Below are 22171 nucleotides of genomic sequence, written 5' to 3' on the forward strand. Positions count from 1 at the left end.
CAAATACATTCTAAAGTTCACACAAATTATAGTTTATGTAAAAATTTATTTGACCAAAATGTAGAAAAAGTGATACTATTACATATGATACAGTTGCAAGAATCTAAATGAAAAGTGGGTTTTATTCAATTGCACAATTTGCTAGTGTACCTTTGGGTAGTGTGATGCTTAATAAATAGGAGTGAGGGGCAGAGGATTTGGATAAGCTAGAAGCAGGGTAATTTTGTCAGCATTGTAAACTTGAGTTGGCCCCCACACTGCTGGGGAATGTGGAATGTTTCAGCTCTGAGATGTTAATCAAGAAAGCAGAAATTACAACAAAGCCAAAATGTGCAGCCCTGCCTACAAAATACTCCATATCCAGTTTAATCAGGAGTTTCTTCTTGGTCTTTTATTAACTTGGTCCTGAAGAAGGAATTAAAGTCCTACATAACTAAATCTTCAGTTTGCCATTCCTGAAGTTTAAAGGAGATGAAACTAGGCCAATTACTTTATCTCTACTTTGCTGTCAGAAAGGCCCCCTTCTGCCCAATATTTGTTAACAACTACTCAGTTATTGATGGCTAGTGGTCTTCCTGATAGGACTTCTCGAAATAAGACTGACTTCTACCCACACTTATTCCTGCTGAATAGACGGTCTCAGATCAGAGCAGACAAGCATGGGTCATTATTGGAATAAGCTATCTGCTCCTCAGAGACCAACTTTAGAATGAGAGGAACATGTAGAAGAGCGTAACATCAAGGATCTATCCAGAAAATATTTGGGTAATTATTATGATTATTTCCTAAGTATTCTCATGCTGACTGCTCAGAGAATGTTTGTTCTGCATGGTGGAGTGTGGGAAAGAGCCAAGATGATTAGGTTAATCTTTCTATGGTTTATGAATTCCCACAAAGCCAGCCCCCTCCCCCTGGCTTTTCACACCGCCCCCCCCCCCCCCCCCGGGAAATCCCTACCCATATTTTAATGTGATGGTCCCTGGATACCTGTCGTGTGACACAGTGGCCCAGAAGATTATATATTCCTTGGCCTTTTAAATTGACCCTTGACTAGATACTGGAGTTGTTTTTGAAAGTGTAGGGTTGTCTATTCTCCCAGGAACCAAATGCCCTCAGTCTTAAGAGAGTATGCTCAATATGAAATACCCTGCCTACCTTATGAATAAATGCAACTTAAGGATAAAAATAGAGCTGAAAAAGCTGGTGCCGTTTGAAAAAAAGGAAGGAATTTGATTTAACTGGTGCTCAAAGCTTCTCTGATACAAAATATTTGGTCATGTATTCGTAATTTGCTTGACATTTCCAGCAAAGCGAAGATTCAATAGCAAAAGAAACTTCTTACAAGAAAAGAGAAAGACACGGAGCTCTGGAGTTTCTGTTGGAACAAGACTCTTCTGTTTTGGTTATATACAGTTAAGTTCGTTTAGTGTCTGATCCAGTGTCTGATGTAAGCCCACATTCTCTTCCTTGGCCTGGGCAAGTTTTTCTGGTAAAGATTAAGAGTGGGGGGGAAAATAAATTAATAAGCATCTTTGTTAAGGAAAAAAAGTTTCTAAACTCCACAAACTGTCAAAGTCAGAGCAGAGAAAGTACTTTACATTTTACTTACAGTAGTATACCATGGGATAATAGAGATCAAGCTTCAAAAATATGGGAGTCAGAGTTGTAAGATAAAATACACAGTCTTCAATTAAATTTGAATTTCAAGTAAACAAATAATTTGTTAGTACCAGTATATCCCAAATGTTGCGTGAAATATACTTATGCTAAAAAACTATTCATTGCCTATCTGAAATTCAAATTTAACTGGGTGTCCTATGTTTCCATTTGTTAAATCTGGCAATCTAGAGTTAGAACACCTGCACTTAAACTCCAGCTGTGCTACTGGAATGCGCCATTTAACCTTGCTAACTCTCAGTTTCCCCATCTGTCAAGGATAACAATAGCAATACAGGGCATGGGGATTAGCATAAGGAAAAACAATGAGCACTTCAGAACTGAAGAAGGGTTACACAAACATAAGACTTTAGTCCTAGATATGGGAAACTACATTTCCCCCCTAGTGCCAGTTAGTTAGCCTTTGGTAGGAAATTATAATCCTGAACCTGATTTTCCTTTGGAGGTTTTGGGAGCGGCCATTTAAATTCCAGGCAAAACTGTGTTACTCTTATCTGTGTCCATAGCAATATATATAGTCAAACCCTAGATAAATGCAACATGCCTCAAAATCTAAGACTATAGGTGAGTTACTACGTGACTGAGCTGACAAATTTTTAAACACTGAAAAAGTAAGGTGCCCTGTAGAGCTATGCATGACAGTGATCATGACAGAACTGGTTTGCAATGAGTGATGGCTGATAACAGACTAGGCCAAGAATCATTAAAATACTGTAGGAAAGCAAAATGCCTCAACCGTGATAGGATCAGCTTGGAAATTTTCAGAAAGGAAAAAGAAAATGACTGCAACGATGGCAGTCTTTCAACTAGAACTGCTGAACCTTTCATCTGATGCAGTTAAAAACATCACGTTGCTATGATTGGGGCGAATTCTGTCAGAGAAACATACAGCGAGTGCCGTGGGCCTGACTAACATGGATGGACAGTGCCCACTCCGTGTGAGCCAGTTTCTCCACAATCTCACCTAACCCTCAGTAACTGAGCTACCACTTTTGCAGAAAAGCTAAGCAGCTTGTTGAAGACCCTCAAATGGCAGGGCTGAGATTCAAACCCAGGTCTCTCCACTACAAATCCTGACCTCCCTTCACCTTGCCACTTGGGATTCCCTGGCAGCCACTCTGTATTAGGTGTGAGATAAAAATGACTTTCTCTTAAAGTATCAATTGCCCTTGAGAAGTGTGACAGGCTCGTAGACTGTCAACGGGTAGTGGCTGATCTCCACAGCCCAAATCTCTGTAAATGAAGTTCCACTTAGGCACTTAGTTAAGCAGAATGACTGGATAAGCAGGGCTGCAGTTATTTCAAAGGGTGGAGGCTACATACATTTGGAAAAATCCCAGGAACAAATATACAGAGTGAACAAACAACACCCACCCCTACATAGTCTAACCTTTCCACGAGCGTAAGTATGTCAGTGTGTGAGGGGAATGGCTTATGGAAAAGCTCAGGGTGGATAACAGGAAACCAGGGAGCGGCTGGGGGTGAAAGGCTATACAGTTTAAGGGGAGAGGGATTTTGGAGGGATGATTATGAAGAATTGGGACAGAGGTTCCCACCTGGATAAGAAATTCTAGGATGAGGGATAAGCTATAGTGACCAAAAAAAACTGATGATCTAATTGGAGATGTTCATTCTACTCCCAGGTTCAAGGGGGAGTCTAGAAGACAAGCTGGGACATCAAGATGGCAGGGTTTCTGAGATAATTTATGGTGGTGTGGATGGGGTGCAGAGAAATGGATAAAATATTTAAAATTTGGATTTTTGTGGAAAAATCTATGAGCTTTCGGTTACTATATGCATGGTCTCTTCATGCCCATAGGCTAACTTTATGAGTTCTCACCAAACCAAACCAAGGTTCCTGCTTTGAGTTAAATTAAGGATGAGAAGATAGATGTTAGCATCTCAGGCAACTTTGTTTGGAACTCGGGAATGAATCATCTCTTTCTGTCTGGCTTTCCAGCAGCTTCCACCCCCTTTCCCTGCTAATGGGATACACTTTCATTCCTTGTGTAGTTGTTTTCTATTTTTTTTTTTTTTTTTTTTTTTGTAGTTGTTTTCTAAGGGCAAGGGACAGAGGTGAGGCTCACTGGTGAACTTCCTGGCAGGACAGAGGGCTGGGTAGATGTTCCATGCACAGTGAGGACACAGGGAAACCTGGACACCACTCTCAAAACACAGAGAAAACAAATGCGAAAAGGAAGAAATAAGGAGACCAGAATGCCGTTGCCGCTTTATGAATCCGTAGGTCAAACCCCATTCAAGAGTAGCTTCTTTTTAGACGCAAGCCTGCCAGTTTTTGCGAGTTCTGCTGACTCTACCCAGCTGCTTAAGAGGCTGGATGAGTCTCCATTCAAAAACAATTTCTATTTAAGGAAAAACTGCTATTGGCATGCAGATATAGTTAGCTAGTGCATATTTGAGAGCTCATGCCAAATTGGCTCTTGTTTCCATACAGGCAGAAAAGAATCATGTGGGCACCATTTTCCTTTTGAAATGAGCTCTTCATTTGAACCACCCACTTTCTGTTGTAGCCATCGTCAAGGGCCTCACAGCTACGGTTCAAAAGCGGCAAGTGAAGAAAATGAAAATGAGGGCCTGGGCATGAGGAACGCCTGTCTTTATTTCAGTCACACAGTCACAGACACAGCAGAGGAAAGCTTGAAAGACCAAACCAGGAGGCAGGAAACAGGCTTCTAGAAGCCCACGGGAAGCGTAGGCATCACAGTGAGAAGGCCAACTTCGGTATTGCTAGGACAGAGGGTGGCACCCCAGCTCCCTCTTAGAGAGAGGTCATGTCGTTGAGAGCATGGTCCAGTTCCTCGCTGATAGCTTTGTACTTGAGCTTCTGAGCGTATAGCTCGTCTAGAGGGTGGAGGTCCCCAGGGAGAGAGTTCGGAAGAAGAGGTACAGGGAACAGAACGCGAGGGTCGGAATGGAGTGCCATAGATGAACAATGAGAGGAAGGAAAAAAAAGTGAGAAAACAAAGCATGAACTAGAAGAAAGTTTCGTCCTATGTAAAACAAATGAAGCAGCCAAAGATCAATGGAGTGGTTTCTAAGTGATTTGAGGCTCTGGGGGATTAGCCATAATGAGCCTTTAACAGAATGGGGCTCAAAATGGACACAGCTTCTACACCCCAGGTTATTTCGGACTTTCAGTGACATCAGCCAGACCAAAGGTTATACTTTGGGGGGTATTTTCACTTATACGGAAGCCTCACCTCCCAAACCAAACACTGGGACACGTGGTCTGAGGAAGAAGTTTGGCACCCTTTCTGGGTGGGACAGATAGTTTTAGGATGTTCTGTCTGAATCCCAAGATGCTAGAATTTCCCAGTTATTTTATGAAAAACACAGGACAGAATTCTCTCTCTCTCTCTCTCTCTTTTTTTTTTTTTAGTTGGAACTCTTCAAGAGATTCTGGGATATGTGGGCACCAGACTTGCAGACTGGAGTCTTTTTTTTCAGTCTACATTCTCTGTATTTCCATTTTCTCATATTGTGATAAGCTCTGAGCTCTCTGGGAGAGAGCTTCTGTAAAAATGAAAGGCATTTAAAAAATGCAAGGCGTCTTTCAGGAATGAGCAAATTGAAGGAAATTCTGAAGACTTTTAAAACAAAATCAGCCATATTTGGGTCTCTGTATTCACATGTGGCACCAATTAAGCAAAGAGATTTTTTTACTCATTGAAAAATGGAAACCCAGGTCTGAATTTAACTTGCGCTGTCCTGTTCCAGTGCTCCAGATTTCCAGAATGTGCTGTCACTCCGCACTTCACTTTCCCAGGATGAACAAAGCCCAGCTCAACCCCTCCCACCTATCAGCAGACTGTCACGAAGTGGGAGGCAGAACAAACATAATTAGGTAGTAGCTTCATACCTTCCAGGTCATCAATTGTCTTTTCCAGTTTTGCAACCGTTCTCTCTGCAAATTCAGCACGGGTCTCAGCCTAGAAGGAAGGAAAGGAGTCACTATGATTGCTTCAGGACTAGCCGCGAGACGAACTTGAACTAGCTGAGTATGATCATGCTCACCTCTTTCAGTTTGTCGGACAAAAGTTTGATTTCTTCTTCATATTTATCCTCCTTTTCAGAATACTGTGTGAGAAACCAAAACAGTACTTTAAAAGAAAAAAAAAGTACCAAAAAAAAAAAAAAAAAAAAGCATAGAAGAATATAGGTTCTCTATTCCTTGGAGAAAAGCATGTACTTGAAGCACTATGGACATGCCCAAGAAGCAAAGTGGACGCAGCATCTTTTCAGGTAGAAAAAAAAGTGTACAAAACTCAAGAGAAAAAAACAACAAAACTCAAGAGAATTTGTTGAGGAGCCCTCTGGGATGGGACTGAGCTGAAGGCCTGGGCTGGATAACTTGAGTTGACATTGTGATGAAGTTGGAGCAGATGGCTGAATGGAAATACAAGCCACAGAGAGCCCTCCACAGCTGGCCTAATTGATGTTTCCAACCCCACTCCCCACCAGCTTTCCCAAACACGTTCTGTGCACTCTCCAGGCTCCCAGCCTTGGGCCCCCCAAACCCCCAAGCATAGGATGTTCCTTTCCCTGTGACTACCTGTCAGAAATTATTCTTGTCTTACAAGGTTCAATTCGGATGTAGTATCAGCTAATCTTTATAGCTGCTCACTATGTTGTTAGATATACTCGATCCCATTTTACAGATGAGTAAAGAGTCACAGAGAGGTTAAGTAGTTTGTTTAGGGTCACATGGCTATGAGGTGACCATACCACGACTGGAACCTGACTCTGGAATTTGAGCTCCTGGCCTTCATCATGCTTTATAGCCCTTTTAAATGTCACCTCCTCATGATACATTCCCCAACTTCCCAAGGTCCCTTTGTTAAAGTCCCTTTATTACTGGGGTCAGAGTCTACTCAACTACCGTCTGAGGCCTTGAAGAGTAGAAGCTATATTACTACTGTAACATCTACCCCCCCATGGCCCAGGACAGCATTTAGCATGCACACATGAGCTACAACTGCTCATCAACTCTCCTGGTATCCCTGTTAATACTAATGACACAACTCTAAAACAAGACAGACATAGTCCCTGTCCCTAAGACTTACAACCTAGCAAAGAAGGCATGTAATTAATTATGACAAATGTGATCAACCATCATGATAGGAAAAGAAGTATGTGGGGCTATACAGCCGAGAAACCCCTAACCTAGAGGTTCAGTGCAACTGGAGGGCAGTAGGAGGGCAGGAGACTGAGGAAGTGAGGACAGTGAATTCATAGGGCAGGCCATGGAGGAGTACGTACAGTGTTCCTCGTATGGTTCTATCCTGTAATGACTGCTTTGGGTACGATTTCAACCTAAAGAGCCCAATTCCACCTCTCATATCTGCTGCTCAATCTTTTAGAGTGTTATTTCTGAGGATCCAAGGGATTCATGAGAGTGAAGCTCTGTATACAATCTTGCTCAGATCTCCCTAAAAGGAGCCTGACCAGGTACGAATCCCATAGTCCATCTCCACCTCACAGAAAGTGGAGATAAAAGATGGTGCAAAGACCCTACTGAAGGAAATCTAACCACCGGACAGTTCTTTCTATGGGGGAAAAACCTTGTTTCTGGGCACCAAAGCTACTGTTAGGAAATACAGGTTAGACCCCTGATACCCTGGCATACTCCCAAGCATCATGGGAGAAGAAAAAAGTCCAATGAATCACCAATGCCAAGCCAACCACCAACCTTTTCAGATGCAGCCTCGAGTGACTTCAGATTGTTAGTGACATTCTTGAGTTCTTCTTCTAGGTCACCACATTTACTGTGCAAAGACAAAGAAGTTTTATGTCCCATCCTCCCTAGCAAGGCAATTCCCCTGAAAGCTTTCAAAAAGAGGAATCCACGCTGCCTAGGGCCCCCAGAAGGAATGCGGGGGAAAAATGTTAATGGCTTTTTTCAGAGCTATAGTGCTGTGCACTTATCAAAACCCTATCATGCCTGGCAAAGGCGCAGCAGGCCGAGGAATATTTGGAAGGTTTGTAAAGCACTCCTGGGCTCTCGCCAAGGGTGAGGCAACAGGGACTTGTGAAATCTATGATTGATGAGGCTAACTCCGGAAGGTGTAAGAATGAAATGGAGTGCAGGAGGCTGAGATACAGCAATCAGTTTGCACCCAACACTCCAGGAGGCAAGCTCTGAATGGATTTGCGAAACTAGATCCTCTCTCTCAGCACTGCAGGATGCTCCACTGGGCTGAACTCCTCACAGAAAGCCAAGGGGAGAGGCTTTTTGTTTGTTCAGAGCTTGCAGGACCTGTGGTCAGCTTCTCACCTCCACACCCCCCAACCCCAGGAATGTGTCACAGGCAAACAATGACATCAAGAACAAGGCAGTGAAACGCTGACAAATCAGCCTTCCATAGGTAAGTGTTCTCTTAAGAAGGCACAGCCTCCTGAGCTATCCTTTCTGGGAAAATGGGACTTCCAGGTTTCTCTGCTACTGCCTTGCTCACTTCTATTTCCCAATACCTTTGTGGGAAGAGTCAACACATAGGCAGCACTTTCCAGGGCAGCAAGAACAAAAAGACACTCTCTGTTAGCCAGGGAGGCCCGGAGGAGGGGCCGAGCTACGACTCCCAGCTGCCCATCCAAGTGAGCAGAGGCCTTACCGAGTCAGTCAATTTCCTACCTGACAAACTCCCTCCCACTGTGCCCTAGGAGCCCAGCTGGGTCCCTCTCTGTCCTGCTCTACCACTCACAGTTCAGACACCTCGGCACGCTCCTCCGCCCTCTCCAGCTCGCCTTCCAGGATGACCAATTTACGAGCCACCTGCAGACAGAAAGGATCAACTGAGACCCCCAACATCCATGTCCACTAGGATGCCCCCTGCCACCGCCCTCATAGACAGCAAGGCTTCATCCAGATCATCTGCGAAGATGTGGGCCCCAGAAGTGAGGCAGACGTCGGGGAAGCCGACTACCGAGGCCGGCAGGAAAGCAACTGAGCTTTCGTGGTCTGAAGATCTCGGATTCCCAATTTGAGCCAAACCGTACTAAAACACCCGGTAGCGAGACAAAAAGTGATCTGATCAATTGGTTTCCCTACTAAGGAAGACAAGTGTCATACAATTCCCCGGGCCTTTCTGGCATTGTGGAAAGATAGTTTCCTAGCCAAGTGGCTATCTCTGGAAGAACAGATGTGGACACAGAAGGACAGCTGAACTAACCAAAAGCTTCCTTTGGCGGCCCCAGGGCTCTCCCTATCGCAGATCCATTTCCTCCCCACTTCCTGCTGCTGCCATCTGCCAGCCCCACTCACCTCCTCATACTTGCGGTCGGCCTCCTCAGCGATGTGCTTGGCCTCTTTGAGCTGCATCTCCTGAATCTCCATCTTCTCCTCATCTTTCATGGCCCGGTTTTCTATCACCTTCATTCCTCTGCAAGGAGCAAGCTTGTCATTACCTTCACAGGTTACCGCTCATCATACAGCTGCATACATCTGCTCATCCAAATACCCCTCTGACATCTATCTACCAAGAACCATGCTCTAAAGAGTACATTGAAAAGCGGTTCTCATTCACTTCCCCTTTGCCCTCAACTTCATGAATGCCCTATGAGGGACACCATCCCCACTTTACGGAGGAATTAGCTGAGGCATAGGCCAAGTAAGTTGCTCAAGGTTGTGTAGCTAGTAAGTGGCAGAGCTGGGATTCCAACTCCAGTGATCTGGCTCCAGGGTCCATACTCCCATCCTATACAGCCTCTCACTGACTAGTAACAAGAGGTACTTATGTGCCAACAGTTACCACAATGTGATGAGGTCTGGGACAGCCTTGCTGTGGGAATGATGAGTTCTACCGCACGGGGGGCAGAGGTGTGTTATGTGTCATGGAAGCCTTTCCAGAAGAGAATACAGGGAAGCAGAGGATGGTTTCAAAAACAATGAATGGAAACCAGAAAGATGAAGGGAGTACAGTGGGAAGACCAGGTCAGAGGCAGATGCCCACAAAGGGAAGGGTGAGAAGGACCTGAACTGAAGTGGATACATCCAGTCTGGAAAGGACAGTGTCCTGGGACAGCTGGGAATGTACCGCACAGCTTGGTGACTATGAACTGAGCTCACTGGCCTGCACTGCTTGGAGTGTACTACTTAAGATCAGATACCTCCAAAGAGGCCAACCCAGGATAATGTACTGACGTGTGTCACGCCTGCCCTGAGCGGAGGACCATACAGGTCTTGCTGTTCAATAAAGACTTCCATTTGGGCTGTCACTAGTGTTTCTAACTCACTGTCAAGACGTCTTCACATCTGTGCTAAGCCTTAACCTCAGCATCCGAGCAAGCTTGGGAAACCTTTGCAGCACTGGAGAGATCAAAGTGACTTGCCCAATATGAAGTAAGCAGCAGTGGAAAAGACCTGAATCTCAATCCTCTGGTTCCCAAGTATAGAATTCTTTCTACCATAACCAGCAGCCTCCTAACAAGGGTGTCACCAAAGGTCTCTGGTGATAGGAAACAGATAAGTGAGGGGCCCTCCCAGGCTCTCTGGGTTTGGTGAGGTCCTGGAAGTGAGACACCTGGCCAGCCTGGTCTGCCTATGAACATGGGCAACAGCTAACCCAGGCCCCAGGCACAGCTATGAGCAACCTGTGACCAGATCCTCCATACTTTTTGGTGGCTGAAGCAGAGTCTCCACTGGGGTGTATGCCCTCCCCTGACACAGGCCACTCCACTGCCTGGGGAAGAAATTTCCTACATGGGCAACTGGCAAAGTCAATCTCCAAGACTCCCCAGTTGGTTCTGAGTCTCCAATTTATGGTTACAACAGCATAATCAAAAATTAATCCTTTGGAGGGGTTTATACCAGGAACCCACAGTGGATGGGTGAAATGAGAATCCTGGTGTGATCGTGTGGTAGATACACAATGACCAGTGGCCCAGCCCACACCATCACCACACAAGGAACCCATTTACCACCACACAGAGACGGCTGCTTCTGTGAATTACACAATCTGCCCTCAGTCCTCCAGAGCCTGCACCAAGGAACGCAGAATTATCCTGCTCTGGAGGACGGAGTAACCTTTTGGAGGCCCAAATGTAGAGGGCATGCCACAGAGGTGAGGGACACTGTCAGTTCCAAGTACGTTAATGGTGCTGGTTTGCATGTGTCCTTGACACACAGTTGTCACTGCCCAGCAATCTAAAGCCTGCCTGATGGGAGGGTGTTAACAATCCATCCATCCATATGGCCCATTTCAAGTTTTCACCTCCCTTCCCCCTCTCCCATTCCCCGGGGAACTTGGTATCCTGAGAACACCAGTGAGATGCACTGGCTCTCAGAAAACACACGAAATAGCCCTCTGCAAACTGGTGGCCAGTGACAGTCATATTTGTAGGCTTACATCTACCCATTTTTAAATCTTCTCTGCCGGTTTTGAGTTTTCTTCATAATCACCCCAATGACAAACACTTCTACATAGCATGGCAGCCCACAAGGCACTGTCGTGCCTTCCTATGTGTGTGCACATGAGCACGTCCATGTTGTCTCCTTCAGTTGCACCCCGGCTCTAGGTGGTGAGTCACACAGCACAATCCCCACTTCTGAGAAGCAAACACTGATGCCGCCAGGTCTAAAGCATCCTTACCTCTCGCTCTCATCCGCAGCCTTTTCTGCCTCTTCCAGCTTCTGCAGGGCTGTGGCCAGTCGTTCCTGAGCCCTGTCCAGCTCCTCCTCCACCAGCTGGATGCGTCGATTGAGAGCTGCTACATCCCCTTCGGCCTGGGGAGGTCAGAGGTGCAGCCGGGTTAAGAAGGAAAAGGCCAGCCCGGCAGCAGGGAGTCCCCAGCTCACATGGCACTCTTCCCTTGGTTGACAGGCTCCCCCCTACCCCCAAAGCCCACCCGGGAATGCAGGCAGTAAGGAATTCACACTCTCCTCTGGAGAATGTGAATTTTCCATTATGATCTTCCTCGAAAACATCCGGGAACATCCACCACTCAAGGACAAAGATGTGTATCTCAGTATAGGACAGGCAGTCAAGTCAACGCAGAAGAGTGACAAGTGTACCCCATGCTGTGAGAAGACAGCGCTGGCTGGCCTCTCTGGGATTCCCAGAGACTAAGGCCACCAGTGCCCTGGCTCACCCTGTCATATAAGGAGCTCCTCCACTCCCTGTCACCTCCATGGTAAGAGGCATGCAAGAGCATGGAAGCCTCAGGTCAACATTGGCCATGCAACATGGGAGAGGTGGGTGACACCATCAGAACACCACCCTGAACTAGGTCTGGCCCAGAGATAAAGGGACAAAAAAATCTAAGTAAGGAAAGAGAACTCGGTTACAGGCACAGAAGGGATGTCGGAACAGTGATACCGGCTTTTCAAGGTATTTTCACCTACAAGGAAGGTAATATGGCAGCATACATAAAAATAGGAACTCCAGACTCAAAGAGCCCTGGGTCAGAATCCCTTGTTTGGCCAATTTGTAGCCATGTGGCATTGGGCAGGTTGCTTCACTGCTCTGAGCCTCCCCCGTCCCAACACCACAAATACCTGTCACTGAGGGTGTGGCATCGCACCTGGTGTGTGGGAAGTCCTATGATTTCACCTCATTTAATCCTCCAGTGTTTTACAACGGGGAAAGTGAGAGGTCCAACTACGTGCAGTCAGAACTGGTGAGAAACGGCCTCAGGAACCCCAGCCCACGGCTCTTCCCTGGCTGAACCTGTTTATACCCTGCGGAGTCCCGTGGGGGCTTCGAGGGCAGCCACCCGCAGCAAGAAATATTGAAGAGTTGGTGAAATTTGACTCAACCAAGAGGAAATGTGGGAAGCTACACTGGCTGCTTCATATCAAGGCAATCTCTGAAGTGGGGAAGGCCATAAAAATTAGTAGGAAACTGCTCCCTCCCCTAACCCCCTGAATTTATAAGCCAAAAAAAAAAAAAAAAAAAAAAAGTGAAAGAATGAGGCCAGAGATGCTGAAAAACGCAGAGATTCAGGAAACTTTCCTCAGCTCCAGATTCTTAGCAGCAGATGGAGGGCATACTCCCACAGGTGTTTCTGATTGCAACTTCCTATGAAACACCAATTTGGAGAATACATTAAAACCACCAATGAACTATTTTAAGAAATTCACCCACTTCTTCCAAGGAGTGGGTGCCTTTTATTCTTTTTAATAACATGAATCTTAATTCCTTCAGCAATGGGGGCGGGTATTAATCTTTTTTCCCTCAATAGTTGTTAGTACTCCAAAAACCAACACCACAACCTAATTCCAGAACATGTTCATCAACCCCTCCCCCCCAAAGAAACACCATCCGCATTAGCAAAGTATTGATTTTTAAAATCATACAAATGTGCTCTATTCATGAGTTGTCTCTTAAAAATTAAAGTGAGACTTTCCTGATGTGGGGAGCTCTGAATCCTGAAAATCATGCATTTGGCACATTTTCAACTGTCCGGGATTCAAAGAATGCTGATCCACACAACTATATACATGCAGACATATATATGTATTTTTGAAAAACTGCTAGTCACTGCTAGTCATTTTGGGCTCCACCCCTTCCTGCAATCAAAGCTTCTACACTCTACAAAGGATTTCCCTTATAAGGTAAAAGAGGCTTGCTAGATACATGTGGCAAGGGAACAGGAAGATGTCGGTTAATCACACAAAAATCTAAACGAAACCAGCTGTTGGGAGGCAGACCCAGAAGTCTGCCACACGCCGGCTCTTGGCTTTCTCCACAAGAGACTGAGAAACCTTTTATTTTTTGCCCTCCCCTCTGGGCTCAGTTCCTTTGCCCAAGAACTTTCTTCAGACTTCCCCGTCCTGATCAAGAGGAGCATGCTTTGAAAAGCAAACTTTTGAAGAAATCCACAACTTTCCAAAAACATCTTTCCTCCCAACTGGACGGTCCTACTCCTCAATCTTGGCTCGAGGCTGAGGGCCATTTTTAAGCAGGAGTAATTGTCCTCCAGCGAGATGACTTGGGATGAGATCAGAGGGAGGGTTCTGCTGGTTACTTGTGTGAAAGAGGCCAAAGCAGCTACTGTTTGAGGTTTGCACCAGGTTTCTGAGGCCTCCTCACGCCAGAGCTACCCTGACAGGACGAAAGGCTTCCACTCAGGCCAACACTCAGGCGGTGTGGGGCTCTCCTCCAGACTTGTCAATACCTGGGGCACCTTTTCCACTTCTGGGGTCCGCACCCTTGAGCCTTGAAACTCCAGCTTTTGGGGGCCCTGGGCTTCCACCCTCTCCCCCAACTTTCTTGCACACCTAGGTCTCTTTTTCCAGCAAACTCTTATGCTATAATCATAAATGCTCAACTTCCATTTTGAAGCCTGCCCCGCCGGGTGATTGCTTCCCCGTCCTGCTCGCACAACGAACCCCCTTTGCAATGCTACCAGCCAGCCTGATTTGTACCCATCACACCCATTAGACTGAGCTCTTCTGAGGTGACAGGGAGGGCTGGAAAGACTGCCCTGCCCAGGAACTGAACACCTACTATGTGCCGTTCCTCCCGGACCCTCCCAACCATCCTAGGGGGCCAGCATTAGGGTCACCGCTGCTTTACGGATGGGGAGGCACGCTCCCAGGGGTTAAGGACAAGTGGTAGGAGATGGATGGCGTTAGAATCCCGACGCCTCCCCAGCCCCGGGAGTTGCCACCATCGGTCCAGCCCCGAGGGGCAGTCGGAGGCAGGAGGGAGGGCGGAGAGAGCCCTCCTCCTACAGCCCCATTATCTGTCTCAGGCCCCACAGCGAGGATCTGGGGCACACCAAACCGTCTTGGGTCGAGGGCCCCCGAGCTAACATCCCTAAGATCTTCTGGAGAAAGGCGGGGTCCCGCGGCCGGTCGCTCGGCTGCCGGGACCAGGCGGGGAGGGAAAGGCCGGCGGCTCCGGGCTGCACTTCCGCCCCCCGCCGGGAGCAGACACGTCGCCGCCGCGCCCCGGGAACAGCTGGGAAAGTTCAGCTGGAGCCGGGAAGCCGCGTAAGGGGGAGAAAGTGCGACGCCCCCCACCCCCACCCCAGTCCGGGCCGGCTCGTCCAGCCCAGACAATGGAAGCTCAATGTTTCCACTCTCACTTCCCGCTCCAAGGTCCAGCCGCCGGCCGCCTCCACCCCCCGCCCAGGACCCCGGCGCCAGCCCGGAGTCGCACGGCAGCGCGGCGCCCCCACCCCCCTCCCCACTCCGGGATCCTGCGTCCTCCTCGGCCCCATCCCCCCATTACCCGCTCGGCCGGCCACGCCCGATCCGGATGCGGCGCCCCCTCCCCCGTCCCAGGCTCGGGGAGGAGGATGACTGCGGAGGAAGGGGGGTCTCAGCGGCCGGCCCGGGGAAGGGGGTGCAGGTCGGCGATCCGGGAGCTGCCAGGCCAGAGGGCTGATGGGGGGGGGGGGGCACCGGGTAGTGGCCGCCGAGCGCAGGCGGGGAGCGCGGGAAGCGAGCGGCGCAGAGAGAAGGGGGGAAGCGCGCGCTGGGCCGGGGGCGCCGGGGGTGCCGGGGGTGCCGGGGGCGCGGGGGGTGCCGGGGGCGCCCGGGCGCGGGCTCTCACTTTCTCGCGCCGCTCGCGCTCGCCGTCCAGCTCCCGCTGCAGGCCCTGCGCGCGGTCCTCCGCCTCGTCCGCCTGCTGCTGCAGGGCCTGGATCTTGCGTTTCACCGCCTCCAGGGAGTTGAGGCCGGCCATGGCGCGGAGGCGCGGAGGCGCGGAGGCGCACGCAGCGGGCGGCGGGCAGCGGCGGGCGCTCGGCTCGGCTCGGCTCGGCTCCGGCGAAAGCTGCACCAGCCGCGCCCCGGCCCCCGAGCCTTTGCCTGCGCGGGGGCCGCCCCCGCCTCTCCCCGCCCCCGGCCCGGCCGCCGTCGGGGCGATGAGGTCACCCGGCCCGGCCGCCGACGTCAGCACCGCTGGGGGAGGGCCTGACGTCGGCACCGCTGGCCACAGCTGCTGGAAAGTGCCCCTTTTCGGGACTTATTTGGAGAAAGCGCCGGGAGGCACCGCCTTCTCCTCCTCCTCCTCCTCTTCCTCCGGCGCTGCCCGCCCGCCTGCCCGGCCCGGCCCGGGCCCGGGGCTCCCGCCTGGCCCAGCCGCCGGTGCCCCCACCACTGCGCACGTACGTCGGAGGCTTTCTTCTCCGTCAGCTCCAGCTTCTCCTGGGCGTCCTTCAGGTTCTCGGAGTATTTGTCCAGCTCATCCTCCGTCCCCTTCAGCTTCTTCTGGAGGTGCGTCAGCTCCTCTTCCACCTGGGGACAGACGGGGGACGTGTCAGCCTGGGGCCACGCGCCCGAGGCGCAGGGCCGTGTCCCTCAGTCACCAGGGCCCTCAGTCTGGGCCTCAGTTGCCTCAGCTGCAAAACGGGGATAGGGATACAGTGCCCCACTCCAGTGCTACCTGTTAGTATGGTTTTCACCTCCTCCCCATCTCTTGGGACCAGCTGCGCTTATCTTTTCGGGAGTCCTGGATACTCTTTCAGAATCGCTTACAGATTTTGCGAAATGAGTACCGGAAACACACTTCCCAGAAACACACATCCGATTTTACATCCCAGTTTCAGGGATGCCGACTGCTGGTGGCCCTGAGGTAGGCAGCAGTAGGAGTCTCCTACTCTGGGCCTAGACCATCCTCCGAACCCCAGCCTGCCCCCCTCTAGTTCGGCCTCCTACATTGGCAGCCAGAGGAAATTTCTAATTGTATGTTTGCCCTCCCCCTGCCTACAACTGCCATGGCTCCCCGTTGTCCAGGAGAGGAATTCTCAGACTTTCTCACAAAATACCCTGAAGGGTTGGGACCCCTGGAGGGCTCAGTAAGTTAAGCCTCGGGTTCTTGATTTTGGCTCAGGTCATGCTCTCAGGATTGTGAACTCGGGGAGGTGAGATGGAGCCGCTAGTCCAGTTGGCACTGGGCGTGGAGCCTGCTTAAGATTCTCCCTCTCCCTGTACCTCTGCCCCTTGCCTTCACCCCCACCCGGTGCTTTCTCTCTCTCTCTCTCTCTGTCTCTCAAGAAAAAAACCGAAATACTCTGAAAGATTGAAGGACTCAGGCCCGCCCCACTCCTGTACTTGGGGGCTTGGCTAGAAGAGGGATGCTCCTCAAAGACCACTTTCTTCCAAGGCTAAGGTTAAATCTTTAAAATTATTGCACATCTGGCTTGTGTTCATTTAATGCAAATGTCCCCCACATTCCTCAAATTTTTGGTTCTTTGTTTATCCTGGGAGCCTTGTCCCTTTCTTGGCACCCCAGTTTGAAAAGTTCACGTCTATGGGATACAAACCACAGACCCTCCATCTCCATCACCCTCCACCACACCAGTCACGAGTCCGCTCCGGAAGCCTTCTCTGTCACCTCTAGGCTGCACCTCCCTCCCTAACTCTGGTCCATGGTGGTCAGTCCAGCTCATAATTTGATCTGACTTATGTTTGACCCCCTCGTCCAGTCCATGCTCCCAGGGTGGGCCAGCAGCCGTCTCTGGGCCCTGCTTCATCGTCAGCTTCCTCTTCCCAGCAAGAAGCCCAGAGAGGTGGAGTGACTCTCTAGGTCACACAGCACAGAATTTGAACCCACTCTGGACAGGCCCTTATGCCAGGCCTGATTTCCTGCATCTCTTTCTGACTTCTTTTCTCTAACTTCCCGAAGAAAGTATGTTATAAAAGCTGATTTGGCTTCTAGGTCAAGCTCTGAATCTGATCTGGGTTACACATTCACCCCTGAGATGATATGTGAAATGTGCCAGATGCTTTATGTGTGTGTGCCCATGCAAATTCCCTCTCTCTCTCTCTCTCTCTTTTAGATTTATTTTAGAGAGAGAGAGAGAGCACAAGTGAGAGGGGTAAAAGGAGAAGGAGAGAGAATCTCAAGCAGATTCCATGCTGAGAGTATAGCCCAATGAGCTTGATCTCACAACTCTGAGAACACAACCTGAGCCAAAACCAAGAGTCAGACGCGTAACCAACTGTGCCACGCAGGTGCCCCCATGCAAATTCTCAAAAGGCCCCTGTCCCATCTTCAAGGCCACCAAATGTCCTACTGCTGAGTTAGGAAATGGGGAGTGGAGGCTCAGAAGAGGAGGGTGACAGCAACTTAGGCCTATGTCAGTCTCCACAGGGCCTGATCTTGACCTTCAGGCAATAAGCCCAGAAGCCTGGCTCCAAATCCCAGCTGTATGACCTCTGTCCCCTTTTCTGGCCTCAGTCTTCTCATCTGCAAAATGGAAGCCTTGACATGGTAGTCTCTGAGAGCTTAGCACTCCTGTAAAACTTCTGGCTTGACTGAGAAAATGAGCCAGCATGACCCAGCATTCACCTGACTTCCTCCTGGAAGGATCTGTGGGGTGCAACATTTACTAGGTGCCAGCTATGTGCCCAGCATAGCACTCTCTTAATGTGACAGAGTGAGAGCAAGTTCTGCAGCTTTGGGCTCATCCAGGTGGAAAGATGGTTGGGTTTTTCATGACATTTTCGAGCCGGGTTTGGATAACAAGGAGTGGGGACCGCGATAACGTGGGTAGGGGGCTATGAAGTGTTTAGAAAGTACCAGGCCCACTACATGTACTGTCTCACTGAAGCTGCATGTCACAGAAGGGTAAACTGAGTCCTAGCATGAGGAAGGGACTTGCCCTGGGCCATACAGATAGGGGACTTGAACTCTTGGCAGACTGATTCCAAAGCTGGTTCACTTGACTTCTAGGTGATGCATGCCTACTGCCCAGCACACCCTCTTCCACTCCCAGCGCCAATGTCTCCTCCCCTGGGAGGCCTGCCCTGCCGCCCTGGGCAGAGCCTCACCACCCCCTTGGACCATCCCAGTCCCTGTCCTGCCCTCTGGTCCAGCCCTGACTGCTGAGGCAAGGGGCGTCCCTCCATATTTGGCTCCATCTCTCCCAGCTTGGGCCCCTCCAGAGTTGGGCAGAGCTCAGGTCACGCTGAGCCCCTGAGCCGAGCCCCAGCATCACTCAGCGTGGGGGCTGGGCCGAGTGCTCACCAAGGCAGTCCAGAGGAAGTTTGCAGGATGAATCAATGACACACCCCAAACCCTTCAGTGGTTGGAGCCAGGTAGAAAAAAATCAGTAAGACTGACAAATCAGGTTCCTTTCCCTCGTCCGATTTCTAAGCATGAAGCGTGTGCTGGTGTATGGCACCTTGCGGGGAGGGTAGCCTTGCCCTGGCTCTGGAAGGTCTCCGACAAGTCACTTCCTTCTGTGGGCCTCAGTTTCCCTGCCGGTAAAATGGTTAAGAAGGTCACAGAATTCACACCTTAGTCCTTGTAAATGGAGCCCTAGGACAGGGCTGAGGCAGGATGTGGGGTCAAAGGCCAGTTGTGGCGGATGTCACTGCCCTGGGAGGGGAGCGAGCAGGAAACGGGGAGGGCTGGGCCTCCTGGTCCTGTTCCCACACTGGACAAACAGGACCTAGAATGGAGATTTTGCTGCAGGGTCCTCAAGGGGCAGGCTGACCCCAGGACCCACACCCTGCCCCCCTGAAGTATAAGGCACTCTAGGTAAATCAAGTCCGTCATTGCCTCCTGCCTCTGTTCCCAGGCAGGACAGGCCATCAGGCCCCTTAGGAATATGGCCTCTGCTTTGGGCTTCTGGAATCTTGGGTTCCATGCCTGGCCATCAGAAAGTAGCCTGTGCCCCCATTTCACAGATAAGAACACTGAAGGTTCAGAGAGGGGCAGCAATGTGTCCTGAGTCAAAGTTAGAAGACCCAGCCTGGATGCGACCACAAGTCCACCCCAGTGGGTGGCTTTGTGGAAAAACAAGAACAGAATGAAAATCCGGCTGGAGGCCACAGAACCTGTCCCTGCCTTTTGGCCGTGCAGCTGGCTGGAGGCATTGAGAAGCCTTCAATTTTGAATTTGTGTCTGCCTTGGGAGATTATGCTGTATCAGTCACTCACACCTTAGTGAACATTAGAGCCAGAAACTTGCCTTTCTCTGAACCCCTAGCTAAACCTCTCTCTCATGGCAAGGGCTAAATGACGGATGGAAGCAAGCAGCTCAGGACTGGTGGGAGAAGGGTGTCTGTCAGGGAGGGGAACCAGGAGGGAGGAAGGGAGTATAGCAGGGAGTGCTGGGGTGGGGCTGGCCTTTGTGAATGTGTCACAGGCTCTTAGGGAAGCCCGGGATCACTGGGGGATGGGGGAGGCCCAAAGGGGAAGTAGGGCAGGGCAGGAAATAATCCTGCATTTATTGAGTGCTTACTCTGTGCCAGGCACCAGGACAAGTGCTCCACCTGCAGTCACCTCTAATCCTTCCGTGGCCGTAAGGGAAGCACCATTGTCACTTTCCTGTCTCAAATGTGGGGCCACTGAGGCACAGACCAGCGAAGGCCTTTTGCTCCACGGTGCCCAGTGACCTAGTTGAACAGAGCCAGGCTGAGCTCAGAGCCTGCCCTTTTTACCTGCCAAGCTGGCCTGGCGTCTGGACTAGGCAGGGCTAGGCACATAGTGTCACTGTCCTGGGTGGCTCCTGGGACTTATCTGAGACCTTGATGCTCCTGAGGGCTGGGTCGTTGATGGTGGGGGAGTGGGGGAGCCCTGTGGGGGGCAGGGTGCTGCGGAGAGAGCAGCACTCCCTGTCTCCTCTTACTGGCTGATCCACCACCCAGCCCCCGACAGCTGACATCTGCTCTGCTCCAGGCCGTGGCCTTGGGACTGCCCAGCCCAGGCCTCTGTCCACTCGCTGCATTGGCTCCCTGGTGTACCCTATGGCCAGAGTCTTCTGGAAAGCTTGTCTCCAGAGCTCTAGGTCCACGGCCTCCACCTGCCACTGGCACCCTCACCTTTCCCGTCTGGGCTCCCAGCAGGGACAGCCCGGGCACCTGAGATGCACAGAGATGCATCGAGATCCTCAGGTTCACCCCTAAATCTCCAACCATCCCAGGCCCCAGATTCTCTCTCAGTTGCCCCAGCAGCTAGACATAGCTGGCCCCACCACACACCCATACTCGGCCGCCCTTCCTACACAGTCACACCTGGGACTGTCCTGACATGGGGACAAGGTGACGCACACTCACACATAGCTCCCCACTGCCCTCTTCACCACTACACATGCCCATGCACGCGCGCACACACACACACTCTGACAGCAATCACCCCAACAAGCACACACATGCCAATACAAATACAGTCACCTCGACACACACATACTCCCTGATACACACACATTCCATTACCGTCATGTCAACTTTGGCACAGGCACACACACAGCCAGCCTCTGCCCGCTGTGTCAACTTTGGCGCACACACACGCACACACAAACCCATGGCAATACCACCACCAACGCCCTCACAGACTCACGAACACATCCAAACTCTTCTCATACCCACCTTCCGACAACCACACGCTCATGCCTCTGTCTGCACGTACTGATTGTCACAGATGCATTTACTCCTCCACACTCTCTCCAGCCAAAACACACACACTCACACCCCACTTGTGCACACCCCACCTGTGCACACACGGAAGTGCCCAAACGCACAAATACACTCTCACACATGACATCAATCAACCACCCCTTCTACTACACACAACCCCACACACTCACACTCTTATCCCAACACACCTACATGCGCACTCCAGCTTGCATACTCCTCCAGCATGCACAAATACCCCTCCCTTGCCCGTGTGTGCATTCACTCTCACTTTGCTTGCCCCGGCCCTGCTAGGGTATCGTCACCTCTCTCTCCCATAAATAAAGATTTTATTTATCAGGGACCCTGGGAAGACAATGGTCCCCTCACTCTTGGCCAGAGCATCACCCCCTGTCCCTGCCGTGACTCTAGGCACTAAGGATTCTGAGATTCCCACTTGGGGTCCCAGAGCCTGGCCTCCGGGACCAGGAGCAGCCCAGAGAGGGCACTGGGTAGCCAGACCCGGCCCAGCAGATGGCACCTCACCTGCTTGCACTTTTCCTCCGCAGCTTTCTTATCCGACTCCGCCTGCTCGGCCCGGTCGATGGCATTCTCCTTGTCCAGCTTCAGCATCTGCATCTTCTTCTTGATGGCCTCCATGGCTGGGCGGTGGGGCGCGGGCACAGAGGACTCTGCGGAGGGGGCTGCGCTGCGGGCCGGGGCGAGTGAGCAGCCGGGCGGGGGTGAGGCCCTTATAGGCTCCCGGGCGCACCGCCCCGCTGCCGGGCGAGTCCTGGAGGAGGCCCAAGCCCAGGCCGCCGGGCCAGCCGCCACTCGCTTGCTCAGGAGGACTTGGCCAGCTCACCCGCCGCCCCACAGCCCTCGCCTTATTTGGGCCTAGGATTTTCTCAAAGGAAAAAAAAAAGAAAAGAAAAAGCCCGACCCGTTTCCATTTTTAACCTGGTGACACAGGTCCCTTGTGGGCGTGCGGGCACAGCGCTGGCTCAGGAGGACCCTGGCAACCTATCGGCCGGCCTCAATTTGCCCACCTGTGCTGGGGAGCACAGAAGAGGGCTTGCTTGTGGGTGCAGGGTAGGGGCGAGGTAGGGTGGGGAGGCGCCTGTCCCCCTTCTCTGCTCTGGTCCTGCCTCCAGGTGTTGGGAGTTAGAACTCCATCCCATTT

The 22171-nt window shown here is 50.8% G+C and overlaps 1 protein-coding gene across 5 annotated transcripts; it reads right to left on the reverse strand.

The window, feature by feature from the left end:
* Positions 1–26: 26 nt before the first annotated feature.
* On the reverse strand, positions 27–21841 carry TPM4 (tropomyosin 4). Of its 5 annotated transcripts, none has more exons than XM_072786905.1 (9): positions 21535–21841; positions 15758–15883; positions 11286–11419; positions 8960–9077; positions 8400–8470; positions 7388–7463; positions 5713–5775; positions 5558–5627; positions 27–1486 (listed from the first exon to the last, which is right to left on the reverse strand). In XM_072786905.1, exons 1-9 carry the CDS (start codon positions 21646–21648, stop codon positions 1404–1406), a joined length of 855 nt encoding a protein of 284 aa, XP_072643006.1. In that variant the 5' UTR covers positions 21649–21841; the 3' UTR covers positions 27–1403. The 5 variants fall into 5 exon arrangements, with proteins under 5 accessions (XP_072643006.1, XP_072643008.1, XP_072643010.1 ...); XM_072786906.1 differs by lacking the exon at positions 27–1486 and adding an exon at positions 4278–4539 and having other exon boundaries at positions 21535–21827; XM_072786907.1 differs by lacking the exons at positions 15758–15883; positions 21535–21841 and adding an exon at positions 15198–15422.
* Positions 21842–22171: the final 330 nt, after the last annotated feature.

The sequence above is a fragment of the Canis lupus genome, chromosome 19, assembly GCF_048164855.1.
Source record: "Canis lupus baileyi chromosome 19, mCanLup2.hap1, whole genome shotgun sequence".
Lineage (NCBI taxonomy): Eukaryota > Metazoa > Chordata > Mammalia > Carnivora > Canidae > Canis > Canis lupus.

Excerpts from the sequence above, each read along its gene's own strand:
- TPM4 (XM_072786905.1), bottom strand. The coding sequence starts at position 21,648 with ATGGAGGCCATCAAGAAGAAGATGCAGATGCTGAAGCTGGACAAGGAG. Across the intron at positions 11,420-15,757 it reads CGGAGAAGAAAGCCTCCGAC|GCCGAAGGGGATGTAGCAGC; the intron begins GTACGTGCGCAG and ends TGACCTCCCCAG. Across the intron at positions 1,487-5,557 it reads GACAATTGATGACCTGGAAG|AAAAACTTGCCCAGGCCAAG; the intron begins GTATGAAGCTAC and ends AATCTTTACCAG.